The sequence below is a fragment of the Hoplias malabaricus genome, chromosome 4 (assembly GCF_029633855.1).
Source record: "Hoplias malabaricus isolate fHopMal1 chromosome 4, fHopMal1.hap1, whole genome shotgun sequence".
Classification (NCBI taxonomy): domain Eukaryota; kingdom Metazoa; phylum Chordata; class Actinopteri; order Characiformes; family Erythrinidae; genus Hoplias; species Hoplias malabaricus.
The window spans coordinates 26,111,838-26,127,110 of record NC_089803.1 but is presented as its reverse complement, the minus strand read 5'-3'; the positions used below and the strand labels follow the sequence as shown (position 1 = coordinate 26,127,110).

Below are 15,273 nucleotides of genomic sequence, written 5' to 3'. Positions count from 1 at the left end.
AGTGCTTTCATAGATGATGGCCTAAAATGTGTCTTGAATTGATTGACCAGTGATTACTTCCAAATAAGTTCACAGCTGAGAGAACCTCAAAGGGGTGTATGATCATCTTCCTCTGGTCAAACCAAAGCAAAATACAAATAATATATTGAGATATAAACAAGAGTAGTATGACTAAAGACAAAGAGAGTTGCAGGGAAAGCACAGTATTCTACAACATTGTGTTATGAAAGTGATAAGAGCTGTGTTACGAAAGTATAAAGCGAGGCAGAGTGAACAAAGGTCAGTTTTAGATCTAGTTAAGAGTAAATAAAGACCCAGTCTCTTCAGTAAGTCACTGGCTGTAAAGGCCACATAAACCAGCATAGGCCGTATCTGGATACTGTTGAGATGCTTTTGTAATTTTATACAATAATTCTATAATAAAACACTCATGCATTTATGTTTTCATCCCCTCCAAAAATGTATGTTTCTGTATTCATAAAAGGACTATATCCTGGCTCTATCTTCACAGCTCATGTTTCTGTTTTCTCCCGACTTATGCTTTTCAACAAGAGTTTTGTATTATTTGTCATTTGTTTGTGGAAAAATGCTCAGTGCCACAGCCTGTAGTAACCATAGCTTTCTAATTCAAAAAGCTTTTGAATACAAATATTTTATGGTGACAGCAGCTCAACAGCATTCTCCTATAAACAGCATAGTATTGCTGTGTATTTTCTTCACTTGACCTAAAAACAACTGGATTGTTTTGTGAAGAAATTAACGATTTTAACATATACGCACTGGGGCAGCATGGTGCCGCAGCAGGTAGTGTCGCAGTCACACAGCTCCAGGATCCGGGGGTTGTGGGTTCGATCCCCACTCCGGGTGATGGTAAGGATTTTGGTGTGTTCTCCCCGTGTCCATATGCGTTTCCTCCGGGTGCTCCAGTTTCCTCCCACGTTCCAAAACGCACATTGGTAGGTGGATTGGCGACTCAAAAGTATTCATAGGTGTCAGTGTGTGAGTGAATGTGTGAGTGTGTGTTGCCCTGTGAAAGACTGGTGCCCCCTCCAGGGTCCTTGGGGCCAGTGATTCTAGGCTCTAGACAAACAGCGACTCTTAACTGGATAAGCGGTTACAGACAATAAATAAATGAATGAATGAACATTCACACTGATGCAGTCAGTGTAAACATTTTACAACTGCAACTCTATACGAAAGAAAGAAAATCTACTCTACTACTCTAGTTTATTTAAAGTTACTACTCATAATGTTAAAACTCCTCTGTCTCCACTGTGTGGTGGGTGCAACAGCCAATGTACCTATGCATGAAGTTCTGCGCAGGTTCTGGTTAGAGGCATCACAGTAGATGGGAAAGAACGTGATATTGTTCTTAGTCATAAGCAGCCTCCAGTGCTTCATGAGATTCATACCACAAAAAGGTGAAAAAGATGAAGCAGTCCTACAATAATTCCTACACACTGCCTTAAATATGGAGCATGTCCCCTGGGTAAATCCAGTCTGTTTAAACACAAACTTAAGTTGACCCCTTAATTCATCCATCCATTATCTGTAACCGCTTATCCAATTTAGGGTTGCAGTGGGTCCAGAGCCTACCTGGAATCATTGGGTGCAAGGCGGGAATACACCCTGGAGGGGGCGCCAGTCCTTCACAGGGAAACACAGACAAACACACACACATTCACTCACGGACACTTTTGAGTCGCCAATACACTTGCAACATGTGTTTTTGGACTGTGGGAGGAAACCGGAGCACCCGGAGGAAACCCACGCGGACACATGGAGAACACACCAACTCCTCACAGACAGTCACCCGGAGCGGGAATCGAACCCACAACCTCCAGGTCCTTGGAGCTGTGTGACTGCGACACTACCTGCTGCGCCACCGTGCCACCATATTTATGTATATATTTAATTTAATTTTTTTGCAGGGTTCATATTATAGTTTTAGTGTTCTCCCTGTGTCCACGTGGGTTTCCTCCGGGTGCTCTGGTTTCCACCCACAGTCCAAAAACACACGTTGGTAGGTGGATTGGCGACTCAAAATTGTCCGTAGGTGTGAATGTGTGTGTGTTGCCCTGTGAAGGACTGGCACCCCCCCCCCCCCCCCCCCAGGGTGTATTCCCACCTTGCGCCCAATGATTCCAGTCAGGCTCTGGACCCACGGCGACCCTGAACTGGATACTTAGTTACAGATAATGAATGAATGAATGAATGAATACTATAGTTTTAATTTTTTTATTTATTGTTTTTGCTATTATGTTCTTTGAACTTTTTAACTTGATTTATTTTTCCACACTTGCAGAGCTTCAGTTCAATTCCAGCACAGCAGAACAATGAAACTGTGACATCATCTACAGTCAAAATATCTTCAAGTCAGATAACTTCAGAAACATCACCCACAAACAATTCTATTACTGATGCCACAGCCATGTTGGGAACATCAATTCAAGGCTCAGTGAATACAAGTAAGTCCTGTAATGATTATTTCTATGATGTTATTTATTTGTATAAAAAATACAAATAAAATATATAAATAGACATCGCACTTTTCTTGTTTGTTTTGTTTTTTTTTGTTTTCAAGCCACGAATAAATTGCAGAACATAAATAGATGCCGCAGCATTAAGTACTGTTGAAACAACATTATAAAGTTATAGCAGAGTCATCAATAGAAACAAAGAGAATGAAAGCTGTCAAAGAATATTTTATCACACATTATGATAAATGCAGAAAGTCTGAGCTAAAGAATTTCTTGCTCCATTGCTGCTGGCTCATGAAGTACAATATCCCCATTTACTGTCTCAAGGTTTCCACACAGACCTTTTATTTATCCATTGCTTGCTAACTCTGTTACCTAGGACTGAACAATTTGTAGATAGTACCTACATGCAAGTTTAGGTGCCTTTTTCACAAGTGATATGAAGAGTTGGGAAAAAAAAGCAACAAACCAACAAAAAAAATAAAAAATAAGGTAAAATATTTTACTTTCCTTCTTGAGATAGAGATTGATAAGTTCAGCAGTAGAGAGAACTCATGAGCAGTAATAAGTGAGAGAATATACAGTTCACCATTAAGCCACATTGAATGTTTTGTAATTTTGCCCTATTCTGCACTCAATATTCTCTCACTATTGATCCAGCCTGTGGTTCTCTGAGAGGAGATGGGACACGGTGAAACTTAGTTCACTCTCAGACTCCCTGCAGCTTACTGGATGAGACAGACCCCTGTGGCTGACTGCTGTAGCCCAGGGCTCTGCCATCTTTCCAGTGCCATTGTGGCTTCTCACAGGAGCTCTGCAATGAACTTAAACCTTTAGTGCTGCAAAACCACATGTGACTTCATGAGAAGTAGAGAGAGTAGACCTGCCCACTGCAAATCATCATATATTTACAAATTGTTCAGCATGACAATAAAAAGGCAAATAGTGAAATGAAAATGAAAATGTTATTGTTAATTAAACTATTTTTTAATGTTGTCATGATTTTTTCGCATACATTTGGAAATGTTCTCTGTCACTATGATGAATTTCTGTCACAGCCAGCCATTACCCGGTCAATTGCATTTTGCTGTTGACGGCTGATGTAGTGCTGTTCTAATCATGTTGTAGGCTCACTGCATGTCTGAATAACTGAACATTAAAATAAGTGAAAATTTGCAACAGTTGCTGGCAGAAAGGGAATTACAGAAATGCAGGAGAAATCCCTGATGACAAAGATGGGATCAAAATTGAGTAAAACTAGTCTTCACATGAATGATTTAAAAGTCATGAAAGGAGGGTTTCTGGAACTTGATCCAGTCTGGGCCCCACGAACCCAGGATATACCAGCGCTAAAAATGTAGCATTACCTATACCACCTCTGTATGAGAAATTCTAAGGACCATATTTTACTGGAGACTCTTATTCTGGACAACCAGCACTGGCATCCTGTTGGTATCCAGCAAAACCAACATACACCAGAGGGCATTATGGTCTGTGCTTTTGTTTAGCCGTAGGATGTGAAAAATTAAACAGTGAAGAGTTTTTAATGATAATAAAAAATTAATTTCCACTGAGCCCCTGCAATGACAACTGGCAAGTAAGAGGTTGAACGCAGTGCTGCTGACCTCCTTTAGCTGGGAATAGTACATGTGGATGAGGAGGAAAGGCTGCTTTTGTCTGTCCTTGTAAGGGGCAGAGGCAGGTACCAGCTCAATTAGTCTGAATAGCTGCTAAGATTTCCCTTCATTGAATAAAAAGAAGTGTGAAATGTAAACACTAACGTATTGAGAAATGAAAAGCCTCATGTTGGACTCTGAGCTAAAACAGGCCTAATCTTCACCTCCACTAACAGGCCACACCCACCTATCTTCCTGAAAAACTCTCTGTTTTGCTTCCTTTCTTTTTGTCTTTGGTAACCAGATTTTCCTTTAAACATCGACATTATCCATTTCTTCCAACTCGAAGCACCAACTCATTGCACACGCCTGTTCAGTTCACACCCGAAGAGAGGGTGGACTGAACCATTTCATACAATCAGAGGGGGAAATCTAATCAGATGCTCTGGATGTTAACTTTTTGTCAAAAGAGAAAATTAGATAAACAAGTTTAAAAGCTTGAGATGAGCTATTATAGGAATAATGACAGTTTAATAGTTGAATAATGAATACAAATGTTTTAATATATATTTAGAGCCCCTCTCACTCACCCTTGTGTAGAATGGAACACTATATTAAATTCAGTTACATAAAAGAAGACAGTTAATAGACTAACACACTCTTGGTGAGTATGAAAAGCATGGTGTGACATAACATATTAATAAAGATAAACTATAACAATTCCCACTGTTGCTGTTTTTCCCAAAAGGCTTCTGCAAATTCTGCACATTAACAAACACATTGCTTTGTTTGTTGCAAAACATTTTCTTACAGGTACCGGGACTCCTGACAACTCTGTGGCAGCAACTAGGAGTTCACAACCAGTAACTAATACAGTGTCCAGCAGTGCTTCCAGTTCAGTCACGTCTTACTCTACCATTGGTCTGACTTCTGCAGTGAACTCCGCTGCAGATGTAGTATCTACAGGAAAAACAGTTCCGACCCCAGCATTCACGAGTAAGTCCTGTAGTGCATGTCATTCTAATGTATGTTTAATATCAAATTAGGTACATCAACAAGATATAAACATATTCTAACCACAACATCAGGATTAACTCTGAAAACAACAAAGAAATATGATTTGTTATTCCAAATAACAGCATATTTACAGTGTTATAATAGAGTGATCAGTAGAAACAATGAGATCACTTTCTTAATTTGTGGAAAGCTTCCACATATAACTTTAATATAAGTGGGTTGGTGGGTACTCCAGATCTCCAAGTTAATGAACACAGGAAATGTGATTTCAATATGTCCCCTTTAATATTGTCTAAAGATCCAGTTAATTACGGTTCTGTAATACGATTACACAGGTACAAAGACATATTAATTTACTTAACCCCATAAAATCCATAAAACTAATTTCTGTTAAAGCCAGCCATTACCCGGTCTTTTGCATTTTCTGTTGACGGCTGATGTAGTGCTGTCAATAGGGATAATAAGTGAAAATTTGTTACAGTTGCTGGCAGAAAAGAGAATTACAGAAATGCAGGAGAAATCCCTGATGACAGAGATGGGAGCAAAATCAAGCTAAACTAGTCTTCTGGAACTCGATCCAGTGAAAAGACTTTTATTTTTGGGTTGGGGGTACTACAGTCAAATGACTAGTGTCCTGTGCTTCTAGTGAGATGTCACAGCCTCTTGCTGCAGACTATTTCTCCTCATCCTCCACTTCTAGAGTCATAGCCACTAAACCTGTAAAAACAATCCTCATATGTTTTATGAGGTTTTACTGCCAAATAGTGAATGGAATTATTAAAAGAGTTAATTTGAAAGTTAATAAATGCTGGTTCTGTAAGCAGTTTATTGAGGCACTGCTTTTTGTCTGGTTTTATGATAAGATAATTTAAGAACAACATTTAAATCACATAGGCAAATGGTAGGAAAGCTGTTGAAAAGCATAACCTTTCTTTAAATCTCTATTGTTATTAGAGGGTTTAAATTAAGTTTAGGTTAATGCTTGATGGCTGCTTTGGAGAACAGCGCAAAGTTATATGTGGCATGTGGCATCTGACTTATTTAGCAAGTATTGAGGGCTTGGGGTGTGCACACACTGCCTCCACATTTTGAAACTGAAAACCTGTAGGAATTTGGAAAAACAAAATGTTGAAGAAAAAAAAAAAAATCCCTGTTTTCATTTTATTGTTTCCAATTCATTTTAAATTTTGGCAGAATTTGCCTCCCATAGGCCATACCTGACCTTCCAGCACAACATGAATTGCAAATATGCTTATGGTAAATGAAAGTGCAAAAAATATGCCTCAAACACAGATGGAACAGGATACCATAACATATTTAATTCATATATTTGAATTCATACATGCAATCACTTGAATTTAACACAATATAGCCTTGTTTATGTCATGTATATATGGTCTCACACCTTCCTTTACTGTAATATCAGGTGTATATGCGCTTAAGCACAGTGGCTTTATTAAACAGAGTTAAAACTCAATCAACGCTTTTTCCAATTTTTTTTTCCATATTTTTTTTTCACGTTTTTGAGTTTAAGACTATAAAGACAGATGATTTCTTTGAGACAGACAGAAACGGCTGCTCTCCCTCAGTGGCTGGCATGTCTTGCCTGACTCCCCATACTCTCTATACTCCCCTGTCCTCCCTGTTTAGCCCCTCTGCTAAGTGTGTATAGAGTGTGTGGTTAAAAGTATGGATAATTTTTAGATTTTCTGAAATCTTGGAACAACTTTTACTAAGGACCCACATTTAAAAGACAACTGTTAAAAACATGAATCTAAAAAATGATTTCTGTCCTGTGCGGGGGCGCTCCTGGGGATTTTGAGCCCCATGAAAAGATATCATTCTTGGCCCCCAAGGTTCCACCTGCACTAAAATGTAGCATTTGAGGAAAGACTAGTACTACGGTGACCAGATCTGAGATGGTGAAAAAAGGACACCTTATTGGGGGGGGGGGGGGGGGGTGATGTATTGCTGATACTTATATAAAAAAGCTTTATTGATGTATTGCTGATACTTATATGAAAAAGCTTTATTGAGCCCTTAACAACACTAACATGCAGAAAAGAAACACTGCCCTTAAAGGCTATATGAAATCTTACATTTCAGATATGCAAAAACTAAATTATACATTTCCATGACATTCTGTGCTGTGATAAAGCATGTGTGGTTCTTTCTGAAGTGTTCGTGTTTTTCTTTTCCTTTCTCTTCCTGATCTGCATTGGTGGCTTTTCCTGTGACAATACGAACGCTTTCAAAGCATTCTCTCACTCCCTGGGAATAATGACAGCCATCTTCTCTTGCTGTGAGAGAGGAGAGTTCTAAATTCAACATCAGCAAACTCACAGGACTCCTTCAGACTCTCTGTGCGCACAGTGTAGATGTGGAAGTGCTGATACATTTTGAAAATTATGTTCTCAATGTCAACATCTAGTGTGTCTGCTCTGTTCTGAACACAGTTGTTCAGAATGTGTGCTGGGCAGCCTACACCAATAAGAGCAATGTTCTGTAAAGACTTTTTTAAATTTGCAAAAACATTCTTCCCGTCCTCGTTACTTCGGTTTCCTCTAAACATTGTATTGCAGTTGTCACCAGCAAATGCAATGCATTTAATCCCATTCTTTTCCAGTGTGTCTTTTGTGTACTGTGCAATGGTGTCAGCTGATTCATTTGCGGTTCTTTTAATTTCAAGTAATTTACTTGGCACACCACCATTCTTCCAATCAAAATACTAAATGAGCAGAGGGAATATTTTCACTGATCCATGATTGCTGCCATCTGTAGACACGCCACAGTAACACATATCTTGAAGTGCTTCTAGAGCAACGTCAACAGAACGTGGGGCTATCACGGCATTTACAATTGATTCTGTCTTCGTTCGAGCACTTGAGAATTTTTGAGCTGTTGGGGAATCCGTGAAAACCTTTCTTAACAAGCCAGATGTGCAGTCCATTGACCTGTAGCTTTCGTGGTGCTTAACAGTGTGAAATGTGTAGGTGCCCACTGCTGCAGTGACAGCAGAGGGCACCTATATATATATGTTCTGGAGACTGTTATGTATGGAGAGAGATTAGTCTCAAAATACTTTACAAATGCATAAATGTTAATCCACAAATTAAACACAAGTCACAAATATGTTTCAATCTGTGTCTCACGGTCTGCAATTTGTACAAATACAGTCACATTCATAAATATATGTTTTTGGTTTTCAAAAACAAACAAATGCACGTCAAGGAAAACACGAGTGACTTGATCCACAAACACAGATTCTACAATTTACAAATACATTTTAAGTTCGAGACTTTGACTTTACAAATATTTGCAATGTAAATTTAAACAAATGTATTTATTTTCACATAAAATTGTGATATATCTATGAAAACCAAAAACATGTATTTATGAATGTAACTGTATTTGTAAAAATTGCAGACCGTAAGACACAGATTGGGATGTGTTCATTTGTGAATAGTGAAACATATTTGTGACTTTGTGTGTGTTTTATTTGTGGATTAACATTTACACATTTGCAAAGTATTTTGAGACTAATCTCTCTCCATAGGTTATTCTAGACAATCAGGACTGGCATCCTGTTAGTGATCAGCAAAACCAACATACACCAGTGGGATGGTCTGTGCTTTTGTTTAGCCATAGGGTGTGAATAAGTAAATAGAGTGAAAAGTATTAATAATAATAATAATAATAATAGTAAAATACTACTACTACTACTACTACTACTACTACTAATAATAATAATAATAATAATAAAGCCCCTACAATTATGGCAAGTGACAAGTGATTGAACATAGTGCTGCTCATCTCCTTCAGTAGGGAGTAGTACATGTGGATGAGGAGGAAAGACTGCTTCTGTCTGTCCTAGTAAAGGGCAGAGGCAGGGACCAGCTAATTTAATCTAAATAGCTGCAAAAATCTTTGCTTGCATTGAATAAATGTTGGCCAAAAGAAATTTGAAATGTAAACACTGACGTTTTGTGGAGATATAAAAAACCTCTGGGCTAAAACAGGGCTAATTTCCACCTCCAGTAACAAGCCACACCCACCTTTCTTCCTGAAAAAGTGGGCAACCTACTGTGGCCTTTTATTTTCTCTCTCTCCTGTCTTTGCTAAATTTTCGTCTTTAGTAACCAGATTTATCTTTAAACAGCGACATTATATTTTCTTTCCAACTCGCAGCAGTGCCTACTACACGCACCTGTTCAGTTCACACCCAATGAAAGCGTGGACTGAACTATTTCATGCAATCAGAATGGAGAATGAAATCAGATAACCTGGCTGTTAATATTTTTGCAAAAGCGAAAAATAAAACGAGCTGTTTTAATGCTTCAAATGAACTATTATAGGAATGATGAGTTTAATAAAGTAATAATGAATAAAGTTGTCCCTGGTCATGTGTACCATAAAGCACTGCAGTTAAATCAGTTACATAAAACAAAACTAACACACTCTTGGTGAGTATGGGAAGCATGGTGTGGCATAACATATTAATAAAGATAAAATATAACAATTGTAAAATATAACAAGTCTTCTGCAAATTCTGCATATTAACAAACACATTGTTTGTGTGTTGCAAAACATTTTCTTACAGGTACCGGGACTCCTGACAACAATACAATATCTGTGACAGCAGCTGGGAGTTCACAACCAGTAACTAATACAGTGTCCAGCAGTGCTGCCAGTTCAGTCACGCCTTATTCTTCCACTGGTCTGACTTCTGCAGTGAACTCCACTACAGATGTAGTAACTACAGGAACAACAGTTCCGACCCCATCATTCACGAGTAAGTCCTGAATATGATAGTGATTTTTAGATCAATATTTCAACTTCAGTTTAAATGCATCCATCCATTCATTATCTGTAAGCGCTTATCCAGTTCGCGGTGGGTCCAGAGCCTACCTGGAATCATTGGGCGCAAGGCAGGAATACACCCTGGAGCGGGCGCCATTCCTTCACAGAGCAACACACACACTCACACATTCACTCACACATTCGGACACTTTTGAGTCACCAATCCACCTAACCGGGAACCGGAGTACCCGGAGGAAACCCATGCGGACACGGGGAGAACATGCCAAACTCCTCACAGCCAGTCACCTGGAGCAGGACTCGAACCCACAACCTCCAGGTGCCTGGAGCTGTGTGACCGAGACACTACCTGCTGCAACACTGTGCTGCCCTCAGTTTAAATAATTTTCTATAAATTGAGGTTTAGGCGACTGATTTTTGTTGGCTTCTTGTTATGAGTAGTCACGTTAATGAAAATAGATGTTTGATTACTTATTTGTGGAGATTATGCAGTGCTCCATCTACTTTTATTATTGCTGATGTATGCGACCTGTTTCATTTGCACCATGGCTGAATTTAACTGAAGTCTAAAATACTTATTCATCAGTCATTAATTTTAAATTAATTTAACATTATATAATTCATAAAGGGCGGCACGGTGGTGTAGCAGGTAGTGTCGCAGTCACACAGCTCCAGTGACCTGGAGGTTGTGGGTTTGATTCCCGCTCCGGGTGACTGTCTACGAGGAGTTGGGTGTGTTCTCCACGTGGGCATCCTCTGGGTGCTCTGGTTTCCTCCCACAGTTAAAAAACACACATGGATAGGTGGATTGGCAACTCAAAAGTGTGTGTGTGTGTCGCCTTATGAAGGACTGGCACCCCCTCCAGGATGTGTTCCAGTGATTCTGGGTAGGCTCCAGTCCCACAGTTACAGACAATGAATGAATAATTCATGAATTAAATTATGAATTGTTTAAAAGCATGTAAAATTGCATACATAGTATCAGTCCTTTATTGTTTTATCATGGAGGAAAGATAAACAAAAACAACATTTTCTTACAGATAGCAGCACTAAGCTTGGGACGACTAACAGCAGTACAACATCTGTGACTGCAGCTGGAAGTACACAACAAGGAAATACTACAGTGTCCATCAGTGCTAATGGTTCAGTCACGTCTCAATCTGTCTCTTCTTTGACTACTGGAGTGACAACAGGAACAGCAGCTCAGACCTCAACAGGTACATTTATGTCCTGTAGTGCATGTTGTTCTAATGTATGTTTAATATTATCTTAGGTAATTCAACCAACTATAAATAATTTATTCTAACTACAACATCTTGTAGGTTCAGAATCATTATGCATTACAAAACGAGTCAGTACTTAGAGAGACTCAAACTCTACAGAATCATGCTTTGAAAAAACAAACATATTTTCAGTGTTATAGTCATCAGGGACGGGAGGGGAAGATGTCAGGGAAGATTTTACTGCACAAGACTACAAACCTGGAAAGCTTTGAAGAAGAAAATAATTTTTTAAATACTTTATTTATATTAGATCCATAAATATTACCTACTCTTTTGGTGTAGCCTCATGAAGCTCGCCAGCCCCACCTACTGTCAGACTAGGAAATATACAACAGATAGTTTTTCCATTTTGTGGAAGCTTTCTACTTACAACTCTTTAAATATCCTTAGCTTGCTATCTCTGTTGCCTAAAGCAGAACAATTTGTAGAAATGCTCTGATTATGATTTTTCAGACCAATTGCAACTGCAGATTAATTTCCTTTAATTTTCTATAAAGTAAGGTCTGAGAGACTGTTGTTTTTGGGGTCTTATAGTAATGTCACAGCAAATTGTTGTTTGGTTGCTTATGTGTGGCCTAACTTGTCTGCAGTGAGTTCACAAGCTCTCAATCTCTGTATTATTGGCCCAAATATTACAAGTTAAACATGTTTCAACATTGCTGAAAAATGTAATAATAATACATTTAATTTAATGATAATAAAAATTTCAGTTCTTTTGGTTTGAAAAAAAGTACTGTATTATTCAAAATGCAAATGTGAAAATTGATTCCTTTTTAGCCATATTCCAGACTATGTCACATACAGTGACAATGTATTCACCTGCCTGGACTTGGGTTTAAGCACATATCGAAAATTTAGAATTTAACACTGCCATACCATCTAGGTAATAAGGCTCGGAAATAAAAGAACACAAACAATAAGGCATAAGGCTGCTTAATCTATTTTCCTTCTACTAAAGTCATGACCAAATCTGTTGGCACCCATGAAAGTATTTCTCCTAGAGAGAAAAAAAAGCTGAAATTGATATAATTTCACACAAAACTCTAAAAATGGGCTGGACAAAATTATTGGAACCTTCAACTTAATATTTGATTGCACACCCAAATTTTTTAATTTGCAAAAACAAAAAAAAACTGAAATCAATCGCTTCCTATAACCATCAACAAGCTTCTTACACCTCTTCAACTGGAATTTTGGGCCACTCTTCATTTGCAGACTGCTCCAGGTCTCTCAGATTTGAACAGGGATTTTAAGAGCTCTGTACAGATGTTCAATGGGATTTAGATCTGAACTCATTGCTGGCCACTTCAGAACTCTCCAATGCTTTATTCCCACACATTTCTGGGTGCTTTTTTAAGTATGTTTGGGGTCATTTTTGACCCATGATCAAACCCAGAAGAAGCAAATCCAGCTTTCAGATACTGGACCCTGCATTACCAAAATCCTTTGGTAATCTATAGATTTCATAATGCCTTGCACACAGTCAAGGCACCCAGTGCCAGAAGCAGCAACAAAACATCTTTGAACCTCCACAATATTTAACTATAGGTACTGTGTTCTATTCTTTGTAGGTTTTCGGTAAACAGGAGAACAATGTCCTGTACCATAAAGTTCTATCTTGGTCTCATCTGTTCACAAGATGTTTTCCCAGAAAACGATATTTTAGCTTACTCGCATACATTTTGGCAAACTGCAGTCCAGCTTTTTTATGTCTCTGTGTCAGCAGTCGAGTCCTCTGGGGCCTTCTTCCATAGCATTTAATTTCAATCAAATGTTGATGGATAGTTTGTGCCGATGCTGATGTACCCTGAACTGGAGAACAGCTTAGGAACTTGATTGGGGCTGCTTAGCCACCATCCAGACTATCCTTCTGGAACTTTACATACATTTTTCTGGATTAGCTTCAGTGCCATGGGTTGTAAATGTCTTGATTATGTTGCATACTATGGACAAAGAAACATCAAGATCTCAGGAGATGGACTTGTAGCCTTGAGATTGTTGATATTTCTCCACAATTTTGGTTCTCACGTCCTCAGACAGTTCTCTTCTCCTCTTTCTGTTCTCCATGCTGAGCATGGTACATACAAACACACAATGCAAAGATTAAGTCAACTTCTCTCATTTTTATCTGGTTTCAGCTGTGATTTTTATATTGCCCAAACCTGTTACTTGCCACAGGTGAGTTTAAATGAGCATCACATGCTCAAAACAAAGTTATTTACCCACATTCTTGAAAAGGTTCCACTAATTTTGTCCAGCCCGTTTTTGGAGTTTTGCGTAAGATTATATAAATTTTGGTCTTTTTTCTCTGTTTTTTGTGTCGTACCAATACACACAAAGGAAAAAAATATGTGTATAGCAAAACATGTGCAATTGCAATACTTTTCTGGGATAAATACTTTTTCTGGAACAACTACCGGTGTGCCAACACTTTCGGCCATGACTGTATAGAAGTGTGAAAATGTAAAAGTTTGGACCTTCAAAGGACCACTTTCAGAAATGTATCTGGAAAAAAAACAAAACAAATGACTATTGGATAAAATGAATGTCAAGACCAGAATGACCAGATCCCTAGACTAACATTTCAATAAAAGAAAAGGAAAAACTCAACTAAATAAAATCAGAGATTTTCTGAGGGCCATATATTTAATTGCAGCCTACCTTCTGGAAAATAATTAAATCTTACATGTTTTTCAATTAATGTTTCTTATGCTACTGAAAGACATGTATGTTTCAGCGCAGAAGTGGGTATTATGGCGAAATGTATCATTTTTATGACCTTTTTACAATGCATCACAATACTTTTTCAGTAAAGCTAAAAACCTTTACAGAGTGTCACATTTAAAAGACAACTACAAAAAAAACATTAATCATAATGATTTCTGTCCTATGTAGCATATGTAGCATAGCACTACATCAAAATCAGTTAAATAAGACAATGTTAGTAATAAACTTGTACACAGTTGGTGAGTATGAAAAACTGGTTGTGCGATAACATATCAATAAAGATAAACTATAACAATCCACACCTATTTCTGTATTTCTCAAAAGATTTTTGCATATTAACAATACATTGCCTTATTTTTTAAAATATTTTCTTACAGTTATTAGCTCTAATCTCAGGACTGCTGACAATACAACATCTGTAACTGCAGCTGGGAATTACCAGCTGGGAACATCACAAGGAAATACTACAGTGTCCAACAGTTCAGTCACTGCCTCTGGTCTGAGTACTGTAGTGAGCTACACTTCAGTTGTAGTAACTACAGGAACAACAGTTCAGACCTCAACAGTCAAATGTAAGTCCTGTGGAACATGTGATTCTAATATATGTTTAATATTAAATTAGATTAGTCAACAAACTATAAACTAAAATTTGCAAATTGGTATTGATTATGTGTGGTGGAAGTGTTTTACAATACATAATATGCATCACAATAATTATTTTTTCTGAGATCTGAAATCAAAAAGGTAACAACCTTCACTAGTGCTACATTTAAAAGTCAACCGTCAAAAACATGAACCACTGATTTCGGTCTGTGACTACTTACAAGGCTTTTAATTAATAAACTAGTACACATTTGGTGAGTATGAAAAGCATGTTGTGGCATAATATATCAATAAGGATGAACTATAATAATTCACACCTGTTTCTGTTCTCTTAAAAGACCTCTACAAATTCTGCATTATAAATAACGCATTGCTTTATTTTATGAAACATTGTCTTACAGATAGCAGCAATAAGCTTGCGACGACAACATCTGTGACAGCCGCTGGAAGTATACAAGAAGGAAATACTACAGTGTCCAGCAGTGCTAGTAGTTCAGTCACGTCTCAATCTATCTCTCCTTTGACTACTGCAGTGACAACAGGAACAACAACTCAGACCACAATAGGTAAATGTAAATCCTGTAGTGCATGTTGTTCTAATGTATGTTTAGTGGTAATTTAGGTATGTGAAGAATCTGTACACATTTCACTTTAGCCTAAACATCTGGTAGATTGAAAATCTTCCTACTTTGCAAAACGAATCAGTAGGTACAGAAACCTAAACTCAAC

General features: G+C 38.0%; 1 protein-coding gene across 1 annotated transcript in view; it reads left to right on the top strand.

Moving 5' to 3' along the window:
• Positions 1 to 15,273, top strand: part of LOC136694998 (receptor-type tyrosine-protein phosphatase eta-like) — a 113,235-nt gene that overhangs the window by 13,150 nt on the left and 84,812 nt on the right. Inside the window, exons 2-7 of the mRNA XM_066668811.1 lie at positions 2,306 to 2,468; positions 4,910 to 5,092; positions 9,714 to 9,905; positions 10,972 to 11,148; positions 14,319 to 14,513; positions 14,946 to 15,110. Coding sequence (XP_066524908.1) covers positions 2,306 to 2,468; positions 4,910 to 5,092; positions 9,714 to 9,905; positions 10,972 to 11,148; positions 14,319 to 14,513; positions 14,946 to 15,110 — 1,075 coding nt within the window. The remainder of the gene's footprint in view (positions 1 to 2,305; positions 2,469 to 4,909; positions 5,093 to 9,713; positions 9,906 to 10,971; positions 11,149 to 14,318; positions 14,514 to 14,945; positions 15,111 to 15,273) is intronic.